The 23,353-nt window shown below is 46.5% G+C and overlaps 2 protein-coding genes and 1 non-coding gene across 6 annotated transcripts in view; all 3 read right to left on the reverse strand.

Moving 5' to 3' along the window:
• Positions 1-4,843: 4,843 nt before the first annotated feature.
• On the reverse strand, positions 4,844-10,141 carry LG07H12orf57 (linkage group 07 C12orf57 homolog). The gene is made up of 3 exons (XM_048504524.1): positions 9,800-10,141; positions 6,454-6,630; positions 4,844-5,704 (listed from the first exon to the last, which is right to left on the reverse strand). The coding sequence occupies exons 1-3, from the start codon at positions 9,873-9,875 to the stop codon at positions 5,556-5,558; spliced, it is 402 nt and encodes a 133-aa protein (XP_048360481.1). The 5' UTR covers positions 9,876-10,141; the 3' UTR covers positions 4,844-5,555.
• Positions 10,142-11,074: 933 nt separating this feature from the next.
• Positions 11,075-11,135, reverse strand: LOC125437341. The gene has a single exon (XR_007245182.1). It is a non-coding gene; the product is annotated as a U7 small nuclear RNA (small nuclear RNA).
• Positions 11,136-13,818: 2,683 nt separating this feature from the next.
• The window catches only part of ATN1 (atrophin 1), a 61,852-nt gene continuing 52,317 nt past the window's right edge, over positions 13,819-23,353 (reverse strand). For all 4 annotated transcript variants that reach the window (XM_048502875.1, XM_048502877.1, XM_048502874.1 and 1 more), the window contains 5 exons: positions 21,153-21,375; positions 19,810-20,527; positions 18,310-18,453; positions 16,155-16,335; positions 13,819-14,769 (listed from right to left, as the gene is read on the reverse strand). In XM_048502875.1, the coding sequence (XP_048358832.1) occupies positions 14,736-14,769; positions 16,155-16,335; positions 18,310-18,453; positions 19,810-20,527; positions 21,153-21,375 (1,300 nt within the window). In that variant the 3' untranslated portion in view covers positions 13,819-14,735. The remainder of the gene's footprint in view (positions 14,770-16,154; positions 16,336-18,309; positions 18,454-19,809; positions 20,528-21,152; positions 21,376-23,353) is intronic.

The following is a 23,353-nucleotide window of genomic DNA, read 5'->3' on the forward strand; positions in this document are numbered from 1 at the left end:
CCCAGGAGGGTTTCAGGAGGCGGGAGAAGCTCCACCTGAGTGAAGCAGGTAACCAGAGGAGGGGCTCGGCGTTCTCCCGCCCCGCCCACCTCTGGTGGATCCCCGGAGCTGGGGGAAGCTGAAGGCCGACAGCAAAACTTGCAGGCCAGTCAGGCAATTGCTGGGATTTTCTAAGAGTCCCTCTCCCTTTGGGGGATTTCCTTCAGGGTGTCCAAAGTCTGAATTTTCCCTTCTTCTGGTTTTCCTAACAGGCATACCTACAAGCAGTGCCCTAGGTATAGATTTTTTATGGGTGGGTTCGGTTGTTCCATTCCATGCATTGTTTCAAGCAAGCCGGACATGTAATGGGACGGGTTTGAACCCGTGACCCCCCCCCCCTTACCTACGTGCCTGCCTACAAACAAAGCTCTAGCTAGCTGCTAGACAAACAAGCCTTTATTAGAAATAATTTATTTTAGCCACCTTCAAGGGAATGCGTTTTCCTCCTTGTGTTAAAAATAATTTGGACTTATTCCTGTGCATAATTTTGGACTCATCACTGGACACGTACAGAACAGTTACCTGTGTGGATTTATATAAAATTACGCTGATGAATTAATTTGGACTGAACATTTATTGATGTATATACATGACTTCGTATTGATTGGACACTTACCTTATGGAAGCTTGAATTTATGGGAGAGTATGAACTAAATACTTACCTGGTTTAACATTGATGATCCTGGATTTACCTGTGATGATTTCGGACTTACCTTTTGGGTGTTGTTTAAAAATAAGTGATTGTGATTATAATTAATGAAATATGAAAAATGAACAATGATATAAGTTCATGTGTGTATATATATGCATCTGAGAAATTAGTTACAGCCAGAGTGCAACAGTTGTTGTGGTCTTATTACCAATATTTACTGCTGCACCCCCTTTTATGTGAGACCTTCAAGGGAAGAACAAACTGGCAAGCAGTAATGCTGGGGTCCAAAACTGAAGCCGAAAGATGCCTTTTATTACGGCCGATCCAAAATGAACATGAATTAATAAGTGTACTGCAATGCTTCCAAGACTTCGAGGGCCAGAGTGAACACAGGGCTGAAATTCTGAGACTACAAATGGATTAAGGGAACACTATAATAGGACTATAATACTGCTCACTCAGAATTCAACTCAGGTCTACACAGTGGGATTGGCACCCTGGAAAGAGTTCTTAGGAGCACATTGTAAACCCCCCACCCCCCGCAATATCAGGTTATTCTCTCAGATGAAAATGTCACCCATCAACTGTTTTAATATATGGTAAAGAGAAAAAGATAGTACTTGTGCCTTATGAAAGCTGAAGGGTGGTGTAGTGACTGGGACTAAGACCTGAGAGGCACAGGTTCAAATCCCCAATCTGACATGGAAGCTTGTGGGTGAGCTTGGCCCAGTCATGTGCTCTCAGCCTAACCCATTTTACATGGTTGTTGAGAAGATAAAATGGGGGAAAGAATGGTGTTGTAAGCTGCTTTAGGATTCTGCTGGGGAGAAAAACAGGATACAGATATATAAAAATTTCAATCAGCTGAATAGCACGTGAGAGGTTTAAATCGTCCCTTCTCCAGTACCATGACCCCCACCCAGCCCCTACTCATTCTAAAACAAAACTGTGCATCTGGGATTTTAGTTGCAAACTCCAGCTTTGCATATAGTCTTCAGTTAATATTTAAAATTGCCATCAGAAACTGCTTCTACACAAATGCAACAAATTGTACAAAATTTGCCTAGAGAAATATGAAACAGCTTTTCAAAAATACTTTTGAGTTAGGCCTAGTTCCCCCCTCACATCTGACACTGTGCCACTTCAGACTGAATGTGTGCACTCACAGGAATGGATACTCCTCCATGAACAAACAAAAAATCCCCACAAAGAAATACATATAGCATATCAAGAAAGGAAGGCTAGAATCCTTGTCCCTGGCCTCTAGTTTTCCACATGCAGGGAAATATACAGAGGAAGTTGACATGAGGAAGCCCACAGCTTTACCAAGCTGAAAAAATTGAATCTCCAGAAACCTCCTTGAGGCAGTGAAACAACAAAGAAGTTTTAAAACTTCAGCAAAATAGCTCAATAAAACAAACTGATGAATAAACCCTTTCCAATCCCAGCAATCACAAGGTCACCACCTACTCAAAGCAGCATAAAGCAATTTTAAAAGCAAGTTATAAAAAATAATAGTGGAAACAATAGTTGCTGTCCTCCAAAGTAAAATTTGCAAAGAGGGTACCATTTTAGCCAGTGTGTGGGATTCTGCATCTTCCCTGAGGCAGTCAAGGCCTGCTGTCTTCGCAAAGTTGATGACCATGAATTTAAGCATTGTTCAGCGCTTTCGAAAAGGCTCTGCTCCCCACCACAAAGACAGATGCACTTTTTACAACAGATGCAAAAGAGGGAATAGTCACTTTGCTGGGAGAGATATTATTTTGCATCAGAATTATCCTGTACCAGTTCCTAAAAGATACCTTTTCTAAAGTGGTTGAAACCATATGAACCTGTAAGCAATTTCCATTGGCTGCTACTGGAAATTCACAGGACTGACTCAGGAGAGTCAGAAGAGAAATAGAACCGCCACTGTTGAATATTCCATATCTCCTTCTCTTGCTCTATATTTTTATTACATTTGTATGCCGACCTTCCCCTTACAGGCTCAGGGTGGCTTCCAACATATAAAGGTACGATAATAAACATAAAAACCATATACAGCCAGTTAAAACCCCAGATGGTCAGTAAAATCAGTTTACATTAAGATACACGTTAAAGAACCCCAATATATAAACAGCAGAGGAAAGGAGACCTTTCTTATGAGGGGAATTTCAAACCATGAATTTTGAAGGATGTTTTAACATTTATAATATACCTTTGTTCTTATGAGGGGGCAAGGGCACTAAAATTGTTTAAACTTTTGTAGAGAGAGGCTCATTCCGCACATGCAGAATAATGCACTTTCAAACTGCTTTCAGTGCTCTTTGAAGCTGTGCGGAATGGCAAAATCCACTTGCAAACAGTTGTGAAAGTGGTTTGAAAATGCATTATTTTGTGTGTGCGGAAGGGGCCCCAGAGTGGTTTAGTGATTAGTGCCAGACTTGGGTCGGAGAGACCTAAAATCAAATCCTCACCCTGACATGGTAGGTTATTGGAATGCCATTGGACCTCTTGCTCTCAGCCTAATCTACCTCACAAAATGATGTTTGTGAAAATATGGTAGGAAAACATAGTCGTGAGAGAGCCAGTGTGGTGTAGTGATTAAGAGCAGGTAGACTCTAATTTGGAGAATCAGGTTTGATTCCATACTCTTCCACATGAGTGAGTGAGTCTTATCTGATGAACCAGATTTGTTTCCCTGCTCCTATATTCCTGCTTGGTGACCTTGGGCCAGTCACAGTTCTCTCAGAACTCTCTCAGCCCCACCTACCTCACAAGGCATCTGTTGTGGGGAGAGGAAGGGAAAGGAGTTTGCAAGACCAGAGTCTCCTTATAGGAGAGAAAGGCAGGGTATAAATTCAAACTCTTTTTCTTCTAAGCTATTTTGGGTACTGGGGAGAAAAATAAGGTATGAACAAATAGGTCTTGACTAATATACATATCAGGCTTTTTATTCCAAAATAACCTCCATAGTCCATGACCACAGTAGTCAATAGCAAATGTCTTTATATAGTCCATTTACATCCAATCACAGATGTGCATGTGCTACTAGAGGCCACCCCACCCCAGACACCTCAAGTCAATTTATATCCCACCTTTCTTCCCAACCAAGAGCAGCTTGCGTGGTTCTCTTCTTCTCTGCTGCGTCCTCAAAACAATCCTGTGAGGTAGGTCAAGCTGAGGAATGAAACCTTTAGAAGGGGTGAGGAGCTCCCAGCATTCAGGCCTTTGCCATGTTTTACTTACGCTGTTAATAGGAGGTTGGCTTTTTGTAATTTGGGGCGGTGGTGGAATCACATCCCTTGATTGGGGGGGGGGGGGATTTACAGATCTTCTGCCATAACCTGGCTCCCCCCAGGAATCAGAGTAACTTGAATACCTGTGGCTAGCTCAGATGAGCTTTTTATAATTTTCTGTTATATTTTATTTTGAGAGCCAGAGTTATGGATATCACAATGTCAGATTTACAGCTGTCATCAACTTCAACTATTTCTGTCCAAAATTTCAGATTTCTAGTTTGTGGGGAAGCATTTTTAAGAGTAACAGGGTTTCAACAACGTTAAATGCTAAAAAAAACCCCAACAACCAAACCTATTTTGGAGGATGTTCATAAACATTTGGAGAACGTTATGGTGATGAGAGACTGAGCATTCAAATAAAGATAACACAAGCAGGGCCATGCCTCAGTGGCAAAGCTTCTGCTTGGCATGCAGAAGGTCTCAGGTTCAATCCTGGGAAATAGATGATGTGAAAGACCTCGGCCTGAGATCCTTGACATGTGCAATCAGTCTGTCTCAGAAAAAGATGTTAGTAGGGTTGTATATTCCTCCACCACAGAACTCAACATGCTGGATCTTCTTTGTTGTAGAATGCTCCGCCTGGGTCCTAGTGCCTACCTACACCCACCCTCTCAATTTGTTTGAAAGTAAAAATATTTTGGCATTCAGTTTAATTATACTGAATTATTATATAGTTTTGACAAAGGCCACTCGTAAAAATGAATGATAATTCTCATATTCATTCGGGACTACATTCTAATGCGAAAGAACACACTTTTCACAATCGCTGCACCTCAACTGACTATACTAACATTTTTTTCTGAGACAGAGTATGGACAACACTGGCCTTAATGAATCAAGGCAACAGAATGACGATTCATGTGTTCCAAGATTAATTACAACAAACCAGGTTTATTAATTTCAAACTAGCACTTCAAGACCCACAAAGAACAGCCCCACCCAGTGCCATACAAATCTAGACAACAGAAATTAAAAATAAGACAAAGAGCCTTAATCCGTTGCGTTCACTGATTAAAAAGTAGGGGAAATAATTCTGATTGGGGGGGGGGGGGCATCTCAGTCACGGTACACAAGAGTTTTGCGGCACCTTAAGATTTCACAGTAAGGTATAATCCATTTTAATTTACAGTGTACTTATTAAAATGGCACTAACCTTCAATATTAAGAGAAAGTACCTTTGCAATTCTCATCCCCCATAACATCCAGTCATTACCCATAAGTTAAAAATTATATACATATGGATAAGTGTGTGTGTGTGCATGTCTCAGCATTTATTAGGTTCCCAATATAAGTCTGTTTAGAACATAGCATATCTTCTCTTTCTTCCAGCTTACGTGCCCCTAAAATGGTTTTCAACTTTGGGGAACTTTGGCATAGACTCAGTGAGCCAAAAAATGATGAGAGATATTTGCACAGAAGCTTTTCCTTGACCTGCACAAAAGAAATTCACAGACAGGGTAGACCCAACACTGTACGAGGAAATCAAAATTAATCTCTCATGGCACTGAAAGAATATCCCAAATTCCAGGTAACTAACATGGTTGCCAAGGCAGTAACAGGAACCAGAAAAGTTTTGGAGAGTTTCAGGACGTAGCTAGAGCCCCTGCTCCAGTTCCATGGGGAGGCAGCATCATTGGAGGCAGGAACATGGATTTCAGCTTCCCAGACATGCTGGCGATCTCAAGGTCCTGAGATTCGTAAGACTTTATCAAGCGGGCAAATTTGAGAACTCCTAGGAAAGAAAGAAGAAACCCTTTTGAACATGGAGCCAGCTCCACTTTCACTGCTACCTAGTGGGAGAATATGGGAAGCATCAGTTTGCAAACAGAATAAAAATTTCCACCAGAGCAAAATTTTCCTGCCCCCTGCAAACATCCCCTCCAAAATGATGCCCCTGCAGGAACCTGAGGAATGGCATGAAGGGGTGAATAGCAGGAAGAGAAGATCAGTGAAAATTTTAGTCAGGATCTACAGGGCAGGATCTGCTGGCTAAACTGAGAAATTGGATGCCCTTTTCCATTGACTAGCATCAGTGGCGTAGCTAGGCCAGAGTGCGCCCGGTGCACACTCTGGCTTTTTCGCACACACACACACACCCCGCCCCCGTGGCACTTCATTCCACTTACTTTTAGGAAAGGAGCAGGTTGAAAAAGCCTGCCTGTGTTGCCTGGGCCTGGTGGGAACTACATTTCCCAGGAGCCCCTGGGAAATGTAGTTCTCACCAGGCCCAGGCAACACAGGCAGGCTTCTTCTCTGGGATGTTCCATTCCTAAAAGTAAGTAAGGGGGGGCTGCCACGGGGGGGGGAGCGAGGGGGATTTCCCCGCCCCCCATGTGACCAGAATTTGTGCGCCCAGTGCGTTGCACACCTCCCCCCCGCCCCCTGGTGGCTTTGCCACTGACTAGCATTATATCAACCCAAAAGCTCAGGGATCTGCACAAGCCCCATCCCAGAACTGGTCATTCCACACTTGCAACCAACCTTCCCCATCGTTACTGAAGCCGTAGGCTTTGATCACATCCTGTTGGATCTGCGTGGCCACGGGCAGCAGGAACTGTAACATTTTGCCCATGTCATTGCCAGCATTCTCCCTCGCCTCTTCAAGGCGCTGGGCATTCTCCGGTGCTCCAAATGCCTTGATCACTTCCGCCAGGACCACTGAGGAATTAGAAAAGCAACACTCATCAGGCATCCACTTACATCAAAGACTATTAATATAAAGACTGTCTGGTGCTCCTTTTCGTTCTCAGCTGGCTTCTTGACTGGTTTTGAGAGGATCTGGGATGGACTTGAGCAAGTATTTGAATTTCTAGTGAGCGAACAAAGAGCAGAGTGTGCTAAACACTGACTCTGCCCAGAGAACGTGCTGTAACTTAACGCCAGTGATGAAGTGAAACTATTTGCCTTCATGCATTTTACAGAGATCTTTGCAAGATCAGCTCAGAACATCCCGCCTGAAAAATCTACTACCCACCCTGCATATATGTTCAAAATTGTAAGGAAGAGTTCTGCCGAGTTCAAAAGCATGCACGGTATGTTTCCTATTAATCAATCTGGCTGGTCCTAATCAAAGCCGTTACATGGATTTTGTTTTTGGAACCGGCATGGACTCATTTGATGGTTCATAACTTTTGGTCACAGGAAGCTGCGATTGTGCACCCTGGAGGGGAAGAGAGGCACAATTCCTGCTATTACCACTATGGCAGGGAATGAGACCTGATGCCCCAAACCTATCAGCTGCTTGGAACAAGCTCTGAGCTCTAAGTCACGCATGCCTCTTGCAGGCTTGAAATGAGGCACCTCGGAGGCCAGGACTCCAGAGAAGGCAGAGCCAGATTCCTGGGGAAAGTGAAAAGATCATCCTTGACTTCACAGAATAGTTTTCTGCAACACGGTATCCCAGTACAAAAGGCACCTGACGTGAGTTCTATAGGCACCTTAGCACCCACAAATACACTTTTTGATACCCACCACGTGTTTACAAAAATTGGGGCCAGGTAGAGCTCTGGCCAAACAGGATTTCTGACTGGCCATTGGAGATCTGAAGGAATGGGCAGATTAAAATAACATTATTTTGGGGTTAGCTGCTACTATAGTATTGATTTTATTCTCTCACACTCTCCTTTTTCTCAGTGTACTTCAAAATATATATTACTCTCGTCCCCTGTGCTTTCTTTATGTGTGTGTGGGAGGGGCTCTACCTCCGGTGGCAGACATTTTTGTAGTTCTGCTCAGTACCCTGTGTCAGAATTCCAAATGTGCCCACTTGCTCAAAAAGGTTGGGGACCCCTGTATTAGGCAAGCCCCAATTCCATGCAATCCTTGGTTCCAATTTTCTGCCAGTGATCCAACAGGAATCCCTGTCAGAACTCACCTCATGAGCATCAAAAAAAAAATCACAAGTAGGAATGGCTTTAGGGTACGTGCTCCGACCAGTTTATACACACAGCAGAAAGTCAGCATTAAAGCTTTTCCTGAGCTGTGTCACGTTTGGCTACAATTGGGAGGAAATGGGTAGAAACATATTTCTTCCTCCGACTGCTAGAACTAAGGGTCACCCAATGAAACTGACAGTCAGTAATCTGAGGCAGAGAATTGGAAGCAGGCCCTTTAAAACCCTTAGTAGTCTTGGACCTACAAACCTATGGGACTACCTCTCCCGTTACAACCACTCCCACACACTTCTTTTGGTCACCCTCTGCTAGCCTCTTGCAGGTGTTCAGCCTCAGAATGCTTTGATTAGCTGACCCCACAGGAAGGGGCTTTTCAGTTATGGCCCCTAAACTGAGAAATGCACTCAGATGACACCCGCACTCAGCTGGACTTCTTTAGTTTCCACATAATGTTCAAGACCAAATTTTTCAGGTAGACCTTTGGAGTGTAATTCACAAATTTGTGATGTTTTGTTAGTGGGATGGCACTAGCCATATATTTTAACAGTAATATTTATATTTATCATTTGTCATATATTTTTTAAAAAACTCATTTATTCTGGTTTAATGTTGTAACTCGCCACAAGACCCTGTGGAGGAGTGGCGACTTTTTAAAAATCTAATAAGTAAATACAATTTGAAAAATGATCAGGAGGACTTCACAGACAATGGAATATGTGGAACTCACTGCCACAAATTATGGTGATGGTCACCAGTGCAGGTAGTATTTAAAAGGGGGTTGGGACAGATGTATAGAAAACAGGTCTATTGCTAGGCAGTAAAATGGGTCTTCCTTCTTGAGAGGCAGAACACCTCTAAATGGTCAAGTGCCAGGAAGCAGGAGAAGGCTGCTGTCTCTTGACCAGGGCTATAGTCTTCCCTGTGACATCTGACCAATTGCTCTTGACCACCAGGATCCTGGAGGAGATAGTCTATTGGTCTGATGCAAAATGGTTAGTCTTACATTCTTATGGTGCTGGGAGTCCACATGCATCCATGGAAAAATGATGCCTTGAAGATAGAAAAACGCCAAAGGATTATTGTCTTTAGTCAAGCTCGCAGACACCAGTGGAATGGCGGAAGCAATGCAGGGTCCAATGAACAGATAACTCATCGTCCTATACAGCAGGGATCCCCAATCTTTTTGAGTCTGCGGGCACAACTGGAATTATGACATGGCATGATGGGCACAGCCACAAAATGGCCGCCGCCAAGAGGCGGAACCAAATGATTGCCACAGCTTAACTTCAGTAACATCATATGGACCCTTGTGCTTTGGTGGCACCTGCTGCCAAAGCAACATTTTAAAAAATCCTCACAGTCAATCAAATATCCAAGTGCCAATCAGATGCCTTGCAGGGCAAAGCCTTACATAGCTCCATGCAATTCCTAAAAACACTTGGGAGGCCACAGAAAGGGGCATCGGCAGTATTATGAGGAGAACCCGTCCCAGGCAATATATTTTGAAACACCTTGCCAGTTGCTCAGGAAAGCAGTCAACAACCCATCTATTAAAAATGTATTTGCATCTCCCTACTTGGCTTCCCCTGTAGCACTTCTCTGTGCCCAGGAGCAAAGGTAAAGCCCCTTGAGAAAACCTTGACCATATGCAGAGTGCATTCTTGCCACACTCACTGAGATATATCTGGGTCATCGGAGCAGAGCTTCCTTGTCAAAGAAATCGTCTTCCTTGCCCACATTTCCATTTACAAAAATACACCTATGCTCATCCTCCACCCCAGTTTATAAAAATGCACAAAAAACACCCAGCAAGGTGTGCCCTGCACTAAATCTTCCGTCGGCTCCTCCTCTTCGCTAAATGCTGCTAGCAAAGTGGATCTCTCCAGGACAGTCAATCTAGCGCGGCCCTGGATGAGTGGGCCACATCCACTCACCTTTGGCTTGCTCCGCGCTCAAGGAGACGGGCTGGGCCTGGGTGGAAGTGGCCACAGGCCGCTGGAGACTGGACATGGGGCCGCCAGAAAGGTGCCCGGGAGATACGGCTCGCAAAGAGGGGCGGAGGGGGGATACCACGCCGGTGGGGCTGCGCGGAGGCGCGCGGGGATCCCTTTTGGGGAACCCTCCTCGCTGCCTGCTGCTGCAGCTGCACTTTCAAGCGATGCAACAGCCCCGCTGCAGCCCACGAAAGCGCCGCACAGGTCCAGGCTCGTTCCCCGGGCAGAGCCAAACGGCACCGGCGGCCTCGCGCAAACTCCTCCCACAAACTGTGTGAACGCGCCTGATTCGTCTCCGCCTTCCTACTTCCGTATTTAAAAGGCGGGGCGTCCCCCCCCTCCCCACGCCCCGTTTCCTCTGCGCGTTTTCATTTGTTTCCGCACCTTGCATGGAATCGGCGCAAAGAGGTCTCTGGTGCAAGGCGTGGCGAGGTTATCTTTCCAAGGGGACCGAAAGGATCTATAATTGGCCACGGCTGGCTGAAGGGAGCCTCCATGTACAGAAGCAGTGAACTTAAAGCTTGTTGGGAAGGGAAAAGGGCGACCTCGGAGTCCCCTTCATGCACTTCTCGGCAGCATCCGGCTGCCCGGGGAAATTTTGGAAATAAAATGTTGGAGTATCCCTTATTGTGGTGACTATTGACCAAAGTCGTTCCTCCTTCCTTTTCTGGAGGTCTTGTTTATTGCGCAGCTCTTCATGGGGACTAGAAATCTAATATTCTACCCGTAGTCGATAAACTGGGGAGTCCCTGCTCCTAATCCCCAGGAACTCAGAAATTAGGTTTAAGCAAACCGTTGTCTTCAATATGCATAAAGCCCGCCCCCATAAATACTGTTTTAACTGGCATTATGGGTTGGGGCAAAAGTTAATAACAGAAAAGGCTGACCCCAGTGGCCCCTTTGAGACCAAGAACATTTTTATGTTTGGTATAAGCTTTCCTGTGCAGATTATACCAAGAAATCAAGAATAAAGTTTACCCCAAGCTTTATACCAAGAATAAAACTTTGTTGGCCTTAAAGGTACCAGCTGGACTCAGAACTTTTCTACTCCTTCAAACCAATCCGGCTACCCACAGGAACATAGCAGAAAAGATGAGTAGGGGAATAATAAATTGACTTATTAAATATTAAAATTCCCCCAAAAGCATCAATAATTTCCTAAACGGTGCCCAAATAAAACCGTTATCACTCATAGTCTGATTTTTACCGCACGGGCGAGGCTCTCCGCTACAGCAGAAAGCCTACTAGACAAATACAAAAAGAGCTGAAATCACTGAAATGCAAATTTCGCCGGAGTGCGCCCTGTGAAAACGGAGGGCGACTCAGGTGACGGTGAGCGATGCATTAATGCCCCATTTTGTTCCTGTTGCTGCACTAGCCCCAACTATGTCTTGTGCTTGAAATATACTCGTTTATTTTCTGAAAAGTTTAAGGATTTAGCCCAAAAAAACAGGCCGAAGACCGGTTGTGCTGATATGCTAATCAGCTCCATTTCATTGGTCACCGCAATTGAAACCACGCCCCAGTAGTGTGGTGGCGTGGATAAGGAATGCAGAATACATTTCGAAGGGGAAGGCAAGCTTCTTAAAGTGACAGGCAGTTTGCGAAAAATTCCATCCAGTTCTTCTTTGGGCTCCGATTTGAGCCGGCTGTGATGAGTCAGGAGCTGGTGCTTGAGAGACTGCGGGCTAGCGGGATGTAATTGCAATTGGCTTTTTAATATGGTGTTCAAACCAAATTGCAGGATAATGTATGGAGAAAACCCACTATGTATGTCTGGGGTTGGGATTTTGCTTCTAAACAACTGAGCCACAAGGCAGGCAGTGCAAACCGACCTCTGTGCTGGATCCAGGCCTCAAGAAGTTCTGCAATCTGCAGTTCTATCTACCACATGTAGGCATTGGGACGACTGATCTGTCCCCCACCCCCCACCCCAAGACAACAGTGCCACAGGTCTATCGGACTGCCCCAACTCATCCAAGATTTTTTCTGTGGTACAGCACTACAGTTTGTGAGCAAATGAAGCCAGAATCACAGTTGAGTATGAGTATCACAGAGGCACAATGGCATTGATCCAGTGTGGTAGATAGACTGTAGGGCTGTTATCCTGGGGAAGGGGCTGGGTTCTACCCCCCCCCCACATTGCCACAATAGTTGCAGCAGTCCCATTCTATGAGCCTAACCTCCCTCATAAGGTTGTCGTGTAGTTGTAACAGGGAACGGAGAATGAAATAAACCACTCTGAGGTCCTGGGAGAAAGAGTGAGATTAAGACATACCAGGAAGATAGCTACTGGGGCTGTATCCTGGACCCCTCTGCTGCGTCTGCCCTGCTCAGGGGCCCAATGTTATTTCTTTGCATCGCAGATTTCTGTGCCGCCCTCCCCACTGTCTCAACTGCATTCTTTTTAGTTCCAGTGTCAGCCAACGTCCTGCCACTCAGGGCAGGAGTTTACAAAAAAAGGACAGTTATGCCTTTTGGTTGCTCAAAGGTTCCATTGGGATCAATATGGGTGAAACATTCCTGGGAAATTTAAACCCAACAATTTGAAGTTGCTGAACATCATTACCAGAGAGTCAGAGGCCATCTACGCATGCACTACTTGCCCTGCAGTTTTTTGCTTTGCAGTAGGTTTTTCCCACTTCTCTTGTTAACACAGGGATTCTCCCCCTGGGAAGTGTCCCTAGTCAAACTGAACTGCCATTCTGCCCACCCGCCACTTCCTTATTCTTTATGTTCAACCACCATTTGAGGAAGTTGCCTCCTCCTTTTTTCTTTTCCAGTGATACTTTCCAAGATCAGCTAAATTTCATGAAAAAATTGTTTAAAAAATTTAAAACATAACTTCATTAAAAAAATTTAAAACTCACAATTTTTTTAAAAAGCCTTTCTGATTGTTTTAAAATGGTGGTCCAAAGAGTGGAAGAAACTGCTGTTGTGTGCCAACACACGCCAGCTGGGTGACCTTGGGCTAGTCTCAGTTCTTCGGAGCTCACTCAGCCCCACCCACCTCACAGGGTGTTTGTTGGGGGGGGGGGAAGGGAAAGGAGATTGTAAGCCCCTTTGAGTCTCCTTACAGGGGAGAAAGGGGGGATATAAATCCAAATTCTTCTTCTTTAAGAGCAATGAGAAACACCAAAGAAATCTTAACGCACAATGATCTCCTTCACTTTCCCTGCAAAGGGAGAGAAGTCACACTTTATAACAGATTCCGAAGACTGTGGATTCTCCGATTTGAAAGTGTAGTAAGTTCCAAAAGGGGCAAAACATGTGCATAACTAAGAATCAAACCCGAAGGAAATGTACACAAAGAAGACCCCAAGTGCGTAAACGACCAAAGTGATGGAGAAAAATCTGGACCCACCCAATCCCCCATGCATATTCAGGATTTTTGTTCATTGTGTCATCATGTTGCAGCCACTTAACGGCAACCTCGTAGGGTTTTCAAGGCAAGAGGTGTTCAGACGTGGTATGCCTTTGCCTGTGTCTGTGCAGAGACTCTGGACTTCCTCGCTGGTTTCTCATCCAAACAGTAACTAGGGTCGACCCAGAGCTGACAAGAGCACGCAAGCCTAGGCTAGCCAACTTGGGGCTTCCACTTTTTTGAAATCAAAGTGCTGTTCATCTACAACTCCTGCTTGCTATGGCAGGAACAAATGGGAGTAGGATGCTATTAGTCAAGGTGCAGGAATACAAGGGGAACAAACTCCTCCTGCCAAATCACATGTCAGGAAGCATCTACCTCTGGCTAAACAACTCCCACTCTGTGCTCAGGGGATGGATCACTTTTTCTGAAGTGTCCTGTTCCAATTCCACAGCTTGCAACAAGACAGCAAGGGGCATCCTTTCAAAATGTCGGATCTGTTGATTAATAGCTCATGGCTATGCAGACTTCTAATATACCAGAACCACTTTGGGAAGGATTTTGGTTTTTTTAGGGCTGAGGGGAAAATCGGGTGTGTAGGGAGATTCTTCTCCCATAGTTGGGAATCTTTTAATGTTCTTATGTAAATATATATGAGGACAGATCAAGATATACAACTGTGAGATCAGACACACACGCGGGGGAGATCAAGGAATCACAAATTGCTACGCAAAACTGTCACATCTAACAGGATGTGCATGAGTTAAAATACATCAACTGGAAGGGGGGAAGGGGGGAAGGGGCAGCTGCCATCTTGGAAACAGTCCCACCATGCTTTGTGTTGCTCAGCCATGTTATTCCCCCCTCCCCACAAGAGACAGGAGAGGAAAGAAGAGTTGCCATCCCAGTGACCGCCTTGCGGATCCCCCCCCCAACCAACGTCCACTCACAGCATGGTTACAAAAGCAGCCTGCCCTCTTGAAACAGTCCCAGGACGCTATGCGCCTCTCGACGTAGCCCAGTCCCTCAAGGGTTAAGCAAGAGCATGCCAATGCCATCTTGAAAAGTCCCATGATGCATTGGTTCTTCCAGACTGTCCTGTGTGTCTGTGTGTTTCAAGGTGGAGAGGGAGGGGGCATTATTTACAGTCCCATCATCTTTGATTGGCAGCATCTGCCCAAGGAAGGGGAGGGGAAAGAGCAGAGGCAGCCTGTCAGATGGATTACACTTTTGCCAATGGGATACAAGTCAAAGTTGAGCCATTTGTCCCAAAATCCTTGGGGGGTGTTTAACACCCTGGTTTCCCACCCCTCTTGCCCCCCTCCCCCCTCCCAGAGTGACCCTTTGGGCATTTCTTCCCGCTTCTTCCATCCTCTGAGTAGGAAACATGAGCTCCTGTGCAGCTTCTCCCTTTGCCCAGGGTTAACGTTGATCGATTTTCTTCCTTCCTTTTCTCTCGCTTTTGAAGAAGGAGAGGGCATGATGAAGTCACAGCAGGGGAATGGGGTCCACTTAAAGGGGCTTGTCACTTTCTTTTTTCAGGTGACTGGGAGGAGGAAAAAAAGAAGAAAGTAAAAAATGGAGGGGGGGGAGGAAAGGCTATGCGCCATTCAACCCCTCACTTGCAAAATTTTGTTTAACTTGTTGTAAGACCCCCAGTGATTCTAAATGAACTGGACTGGCAGCTTCTTCTGTCCATTCAATACAGACAGTTTGGAGCCACAGGCAAAAAATCCACTTTGGAGTCACAGGCATGGCGTACCAAGATGTTCTTCTGCAGAAGCACTGCAGAACTGACTGGGAGCTGCCCAGGAATGCTCTTGGTAGCTGAGGCACATTAACTTCAGTGTGGCTTCTCTGCCAGTCTTACCAAGTACTCCCAAAACAGGCCTTTTCCTTTTCCCACAAGACCCAATTTTCATCTCCCAACCAGCCTAGCCCTACTAGAAGAGCCCCCTGAATGGGAGGCACATGGTTATTGGCCCTTTACAGTCAGGCATTCCCTCTTAACGGCTGATTGGCTGGCGGGAAAGAAGAACCAACCCTATTCAGAATCCGACCAAGGTTTCACAAGTCAAGATGATCGCTGAGGAAGCAAGACTTCAAGAACAGCAGTTTTGAAAACACTGGCTTTCAACAGATGCTTCTGCTGTTCCTTTGCCTGCTGAAAAACATCTGGACACCTTCCCTGCATTTCCCGCACACAGCAAGAGTCTGAAAATGTTCTAGGTTGCTCAGTCAGTGTGCATGGCACACTGGGCATGTGATCTAGAACACACCCAACACCTCTGACACTACGTTGAGTGTGGGAGACTGGTGATGGAGAAGATTCGTTGGACTCTCATCCAAGGACAACAGAACACCTAATGAACTACCCGAGGAACCCTGAGACCACTCCCAGAACAGCCTGAAAAGTACACACAGTCCCAGCCCTACAAGCTGAGCACTCAGCTGTGTGTTACATGTTCTACTATGGATTATTTTTCCCAACCACTTGGTTCTTTTGCAAATGCAACCTCCAGAATTGCTTTATGGAGAAGGATGGCATAGGGAGAGAGGGAAATTTTAATCCTTTTAAGCAAATCCCCAGAAAAAAAAACCCACACCCACAAGCTGCTTTTAGACGTGGGGGGCGGGGAGGGGGGGATTACAGGTACCTGTATTTATTATCCCAGTGGGAGTAAAAAGCAGTTTAGTTAGATTTTTTCCCCCCAGAGAGAAAACAGAAGGAGAGGAAAGGGTTAAAGTTCCCCTTTTTTTCTCCCTCCCTTGGTAAAGCAATCCTAGAGGCTGCATTTGCAAAAGAAAACCAACCAACCTAGAAACTGTATTTTGGAGTAGATCAGTTTCTTGATTTCCAGCTTCAAAATCCCCTCTTCATTTTGGTGACAGACATGGCTAGCCGCTTCCACCCAACAGAAAGCCACAAACCTGTAGTAATCCTCCTGCGTGGGGAGTGGCACTCCGTGCAGAGGGTGATGGGCATGCAGCCACTGCTGCTGTTCCAGAGCCAGGCGCTGCAGTTCTGCTGACTGCGCGTGCATGGCTTGAAGCTGATGTGCTGCAGACATTGGAGCAGAGAGAGAGCCAGGCAGGTCTCTGTAGGGGGCAGCTGCAAGCAAAGGAAGAAAAAAAAATCAGAACAGCAAATCGCAACCAGTAGCTCAGAGCTCATGCCTACTGATGGCAGGAAGGATTCTGGGCTTTAACCTGGATGGCCCAGCCAAGCCTGAACTCATCAGATCTCAGAAGTAAAGCAGGGTTGGTCCTGGTTTGCACTTGGAGGGGAGACCACCAAGGGGAAGGCAATGGCAAACCACCTCTGTTAGTCTCTTGCCTTGAAAACCCTACGAGGTCGCCACAAGTCGGTTGTGATTTGACAGCCCTTTAAACACACTCATAAGAATCCTGCACTTTTAAGACTGGTGAAGAACAGTGGACTGCAAACACACTTGAGACTCAACCCTTGGTGGCGGCAAGGAACCGCTCACCTGTAAGCACGTGACAGGATGTTGTGTGACATCAGTGTCACGTGACAGGAAGAAGAGGCGCCAAAGCCTGCAAAAGCTGCCCGTACGAGAAAGGAAACGTTTCCATTGCAGAATGGTTTATCTTGCTGCTCTGGTCAGTGAGCATGCAGAGAAAGACAGAAGGCTTCTACAACTACGCCCTAGCAGCATGTCCTTCCAAATTGCCACCCATGTCAGAAATGGAGGTCCCAGTTTGAGAGCTGAAGGACACAGGAGTAGAGCAGGGGACAGGGAGAGGAAAGCCACACTTCTTCTCAGTGACCCTGCCTTCTCACCTTCATTACTTCTGGTTGCCATCCACTGTCACGTGACAGTTCTCCAACTGTGTATATTACCTACTTCTTATGTACATCCTACTTTTCTCCCTAATTGGGACACCGAGGGGCTTACCACATCATTCTCCCGTCCTCCACTTTGTCCCCATAACAACCTTGTGAGGGAAGTTCAGCTGAAAAATGGTGATGGGCCCAAGGTAACCCAGCAGGCTTTCATGGGAAGAGGGAATGTGAACCCAGCTGTCCCAGACCTAGCCCAGCACTCAAGCCACACTCTAACGGAGAATCATAAGCCACAGTAAAAGGGCCAGCAATTTAAAATCCAAGATGATGAGTATGTTGAAGCAAAGGATCTTATAACTTGCTCTTGAAAACCCCCCCAAAATAAATGGAAGTAGACAATGTGAGGAAGAGGCCCAGAATATCCCTGAGGAAGCCAGCCCCCCTCCCCACGTTCTCTCTCCTGCCTCCCATTCCCACACCCGTCTCCTGATCCACAGATGCTCTCCTGTTCCAGACTCAAGTTCCCACCCTGGGCTCTCCCCACCATTTCCTGTGCAATTCTCATCCATTTCTGTCTGTCGCTTCTCCCCGTACATTTTTTTTCTGTTTATGTGTGTGTGTGAAAAGGATGCTGGATCCCCACTGCCCACCTGCAAGAGATCAGGCTAGGGTTGTCAGATCCAGGTTTGGAAGCTTCTAAAGATTTGGGAGTGGAGCCTGGGGAGGATAATGCCAGAGCGTCTACCCTCCAAAGCATCAGTTTTCTCAAGGGAACTGATCTCTATAGTCTGGAGATGAGCTGTAATGCCAAGGGATCCAGTTCCCACCTGGAGGTTGGCATCCCTATAATCTGTCTCAAGAAAAAATATGGGTTGCCTATTCCTCCATCACAAAACTCAGCATGTTGGACCTTCTTTGTTGCAGAATGCTTCATCTGGGTCCTAGTGCCTACCTAGTCTTGCTCCTGCTCGTCTGAAAGTTTGACGATAGTCACTCAAGGAACTATAAATGCTCTTGGATCAAAGTACCATGTTCAGTAAAGCCCAAAATAATGATTTTGACAAAGCAGGACATACAAATGGATGATAATTCTCATATTCATTCAGGGCTATATTCGAATGTGGAAGCATATAATTTTCTCAGCTGCTGCAACCCAGCTGACCACACTGACATCTTTTTCTGGGACAGAGCACAGATGTGTGGCCTTGCTCCACCAGCATGCTCCCGCTCAACCGTCTCTGCCGATCTCCCTTTCCCAATTCTGAAAAAAGTGCTTACCAAAAAGCTGATGCCGCAGGACTTCATTTTCATGGAGTGGGTGTGGGAGAAGTGGGTTGGGGATGGTCCCAGCAGGGTAGGGGATCCGGGTGAGATGTGACCCAGAAGCCAGTGGATCAATTAGAGGGTGGACAGAGGCTGAAGCTGCAGAAATTAGACAAGATGATGGTTAGCTTGGCTATAGGGGGCTGCATTTTTACCTTGGAGTCTGGCACTCACACAAACTATATGAACCCATGAAGTGGCCTTATACTGAGTCAAGTCACTAGCCCATAGGTGTCAAACTCACGGCCCTCCAGATGTTATGGACTACAGTTCCCATCATCCCCTGCCAGCATGATGCTGGCAGGGGTTAATGGGAACTGTAGTCCATAACATCTGGAGGGCCGTGAGTTTGACACCTGGGCACTAGCCTATCAAGATCAGTTGTCTACTCTTTTATTTATTTTTATTTTGTTAGATTTGGTATCCTGCCCTTTCCCAGCACAAGGCTGGGTTCAGGGCGATAAGCAATTAAAATCCAGCAATACAAAAATCAGTGTTCCCAATAAATAATTCTATATCCATTAAAATTATCACATTCGGGCGCCATTTGTCCAATTCATAACTCCCCCCTGCCTGGTTAAAAACTTCCCAATCCTTCTTTTAATACGGGAAGGAAGGGGAAAAATCCAGGAGAGGGGAATGGTTTGGGAGGCCAGAATGGATAAAAGTGGCTCTATCACTGGCTCACATCTCTTCCCTGGAGATGCTGGGGATTAAACCTGGGACCTCCTGCATGCAAAGCAAATGCACGGCCACCAAAACATGGCCCCTCCCCCTCATGGGGAGCACTTGTTCTCCAGCCACTGCCAATGGCAGGACCGATTCTTATGATTAGAACTCTTGAGAATTTTGATCAAGAGAAGCAAATTAACGGTGCAAGATGAGCAAAAAAGGCTTAAAAGTCTGGTTTGATCTGCATTCAATCTCTAGGATCTGGGCATGAAACCAGGGTGATACTGGAGCACTATTTTGACTACTGAAATGCAGAATGTACCCCTGGTCAAAAGCTCCCCAGCATCAGGAAAGGGAGGGAGGCAGTGAGACAGAGAGTTTCCTCCAATCACACGATTTTGTACATGCGATCCTGAGCCCATTTGAAATATGTGAACCGACTGACAAGGCCAGGCTTAGTCTGATTGCGGAGGCCTGGTTTGCACTGAGGTGGAACAGTCAAGGCAGTCATATGACTTCATACACACACACACACACACACACACAAAATTCTGCATGGAGAGATCTAAGTAACACAGAGACAGCCAGAATGGTCCCATTCTCCACTGACATCCTTTTAAAATATTTTCTGGGGAAAAAAATTGTACAATATTCGGCAGGTGAGAACCCACTCCACCTTTCCTGGCTCCCTGAAGTGATACAGCCAAGAAACAGGTGAGAACTTGCTCTAAATCTGTTGATCTGCTTGAGCCAAAATGGACATGACTGTGTGCAAAGCCGTACCTGCGTGGATGGCATCCTGCTGGTGGAGGTGGAGGTGGGAGTGGATGTGGGAGTGCTGGTGGTGATGGGGAGTCACGTTGAGCATCTGCAGTCGGGCCAGGGGGTCGTTGCTCAGGGCAGCCACCCTTTCGGCGTGTTGCCTCTCGGCAGCTAATCGCTCAGCATAAGACATGTCGGGGCGCAGGGCCGGCCCAGCTGCCAGTGCTAGCCGCTCCCTCTCCAGGTGGCCCAGCCCTGGGTGGAAGGGGAAAGCAGGATGCAGGCCTGGGCCTGCCTGCAGAGCCAGCCCCCCGTGTCGTGGAAAGGGATCCATGGCGGCGCTGGGCACAGCATGGAGCTGATCCAACTCAGCAGGCTTGACTTCGAAGCCGGGCTTAAGGCGCTCGCGCAGGTCACGGTCCCTGAGGTCTCGCTCACGGACCTCCCGTTCTCGCAGCTCTCTTTCCCGCGTGGCTGGATCGCTGCTGTAGATGGCTGGCACGTTGTAACCCAGCAGTGCTGGGTCAACCGCCCCCAGCGGCACGTAGAAGGGGTGGTTGCGGTTGCTTGGAGACATGACGTGAGGCCGTGCGTATTCACTGAGGGTACGGAGGGCTGGAGTGTCAGGACCCAAGTAAGGTGGGACAGTAGCCACTGCGCTGCCTTGCTCAAAAGATGGGCGGTGTGCGATGGGGCCAAGAGATGGGCATTCCACTGGCCGGCCCTCTTGGGCCACTTTCTGCAAGAGATTGGGAAGAGTATGCTCAGCGGGGGAGGTTCCAGCAGTGAGAGACATAGCCTGCGAGTAAAATCTGCAAGAAGGGAGCTAGCAAGGACTTGGCCTCTTCTCTCTCCTCAACTCCACTCCCCCTAACGGCACAGACGCTAATTCTGCCTCCCTTCCATTTGACCACCGCTTCCTCCTCCTGGTGTTTATGGTCACTGTTGCAATGTCAGGACCATGGCAGGTTGCTACAGCAACCCAAAATGCTGCTCAAACTCTAGTTTTTGGAAGTCACTACCCCTCCTACCGATCCATTGTTAAAAAAATATTTTTGCATACTTCATCACATGACTCTAAACAGTAGGCGTGAGGGGTCTCACTGTGCAGATATTTTGTGTCCACATTGGGGTGGGGGGGTCAGTCCTTGGCTTTTTGATATAAGGGTGATACGTATACACAAGAGTCGGAATCCTGGTCTCTCGAGACCTGTGCTGCAGGTCCTTCCCGGTTAAGCTATCCTGAAATCCTTTTCAACGAAGACGCCAGGAATTGAAAACATGTTCTTCTGTGTGTGGTCTGCCCCTGGGCTATGGTGACTCAAAACTTGGGTACTTACCACTCTCAAAACTTGAGTACTTACCACACTCCTTTCCAGCTCCCTCTCCTTCTCCCTCTCCCTCTCCTTCTCCCGTTCCCGCTCTCTCTCTCTCTCCTTCTCTTCCCGGGCCTTCTGTTCTGCCTCTCTGCGCACCTTCTCCACCAGGTCCGCCCGTTTCTTGGCCAGTTTTGAGCCATCCAGGGGCACAAAGTATAGATCTGTCCGTGAGCAGGAGTTGAAGCCACGATCCAGGTGTTTGTTGAACCTGTGAAAGGAGGAGTGAAGGCATCAGCATTTGAATGAGGTGGAAAAGGGAGAGGACCAGAAGGGATGAGGCCTGTGGAGAAATGTGCCTTCAGAGGACTAGGTTTTACGTGCAGTTGTACCCGCCAATAACAAGGCCCAATCCTTGGGCACCCGACCTCCCAGAGAATTGAGCAGGGTATACTCTGCACAAAAACAAAAGTCAAAAGTTCTACTCTAGCAACATTCCGTCGTCTGTATGAATTACACGAATCGAGCAAATCAGTACTTATTTTGCATAGTTTATGCTGTTTTCCCAATCATGGGACAGGGGGAAAGTTACACTTGGTACAAAAGACCAGCCCTTGTGATCTTCCAGAAATTTTCTGCAGCAAGTCTTCTTGTTTCCAAGATTTCTCCAGAGTTACCCCCACACTTACAGACTGATAGCACAGGGAGATTCCTGTAGCTTTAACCAGCTCAGGGAACCTCGAGACCTTCCCTGAAGTTTTTATTAAGTCCAAAGCAAGTGCCTAGTCCCTTTTACTTACAGAGAAGGAAGGAAACTCATTCAGGCAAAATTCTACTTCAATGCTTGGTTTTGTTCATTTATTCATTCATTTGTTTTTATTTCCATCCTGCTTTGCTCCCTGATCAGAGCAATCTTTTATAGTTCTGCTCTCCCCTTAATCCTCACAACAACAATCTTGTGGGGATAAGTTAGGCTGTGAAAGAGTGACAGGCCTGAGATCACCTGGGAGGCTTCCATGGTTGAGTGAGTGGTCATCCTATGACCTACTACCATGTTTCCCTGAAAATAAGCCCCACCCCGAAAATAAGCCCTACCATGATTTTTGGAGGAGGCTTAAAATATAAGTCTTCCTCCAAAAATAAGCCCTACCAGTAGTTACAGATCACAATCGCAGACAATGCCCTGTGCTCCCTGCCAATGAGGATGCAGCTTGTGTCACACAAGCAATGGGTTGCTGAGAACCCGCCTTAATGAACTGTGAAGGTACCATATTTTCCCAAATATAAGCCCTACCCTGAAAATAAGCCCTAATGTATTTTTGGTGCAAAAATTAACATGTCTTATTTTTGGGGAAGCACAGTATGATACTTTAGCCACTACATCCCTCTGTAAGAAGGACATTCTTGCTGATTCCCAGCTTCCAGACATTGAGATAACTGGTAAGCACAAGGCACCAATTCTTACATTTTATGAAACCATTTATGAATATTGTTTTATCAATATTAAGTGCCGTTGACAGGCTTTAAATATGCTGGAGTAATATTTTTTATTAGAGTCTGGGTGCCCTGTGCCTCCTGCGATACAACATCGCCTTAAGCCCTCTTACTATGACGGCCTTTGCTCCTCAAGCACATCTTCGCCACCAAGGGGACTATGATTTTAAAATATATATTAAAGCTAAGATTTTTCAGGAAGTCGAAATTTTCACTCAATATCTCATCCTGCGGGTACTCTCACTGAACTGTACCATATGTGCAGCCTAGAGATCCATTCAGGCAGGATAACCTCCCCCCCCCCCTCCCCGCCATCCTTTTTAAAGTCAGCAAACAGGTCGACAAAAGTTTCAAGTAACATGAAGAGAAGTATGGAGCTATTCCAAAAGGCACGGCAAGCTGAGGCTCTCTGTCCTCATGTTATACTTTTGGCATTCTTGGTTGCTGCATAATGCAGGAAGCATCAATGGAAAACGGGCTGGGGGGTACAGAAGTGGCAACTAGTGGGGGAATCATCAGGAAGCTCTCTGGCCTTGGAGCTGGATCCTTCCATTTTATGAGCTCACACAAAAGCTCTTCTGAATTAACCTAGGCATAGCAAAGGGTGTCCAACTCTGGCGCTTCAGATGTTCATGGACTACAATTCCCATCAGCCCCTGCTGGCATGGCCAATTGGCTAATGGGAATTGTAGTCCATGAACATCTGAAGCACCAGAGTTGGACACTCCTGGCCTAGACAATTTGGCACACGGAGG

Source organism: Sphaerodactylus townsendi, linkage group LG07 (assembly GCF_021028975.2).
Source record: "Sphaerodactylus townsendi isolate TG3544 linkage group LG07, MPM_Stown_v2.3, whole genome shotgun sequence".
Taxonomy (NCBI): Eukaryota; Metazoa; Chordata; class Lepidosauria; order Squamata; family Sphaerodactylidae; genus Sphaerodactylus; species Sphaerodactylus townsendi.

Excerpts from the sequence above, each read along its gene's own strand:
- LG07H12orf57 (XM_048504524.1), bottom strand. The coding sequence starts at position 9,875 with ATGTCCAGTCTCCAGCGGCCTGTGGCCACTTCCACCCAGGCCCAGCCC. Across the intron at positions 6,631-9,799 it reads GAGCGCGGAGCAAGCCAAAG|TGGTCCTGGCGGAAGTGATC; the intron begins GTGAGTGGATGT and ends CTAATTCCTCAG. Across the intron at positions 5,705-6,453 it reads CTTCAGTAACGATGGGGAAG|GAGTTCTCAAATTTGCCCGC; the intron begins GTTGGTTGCAAG and ends TTTCTTTCCTAG.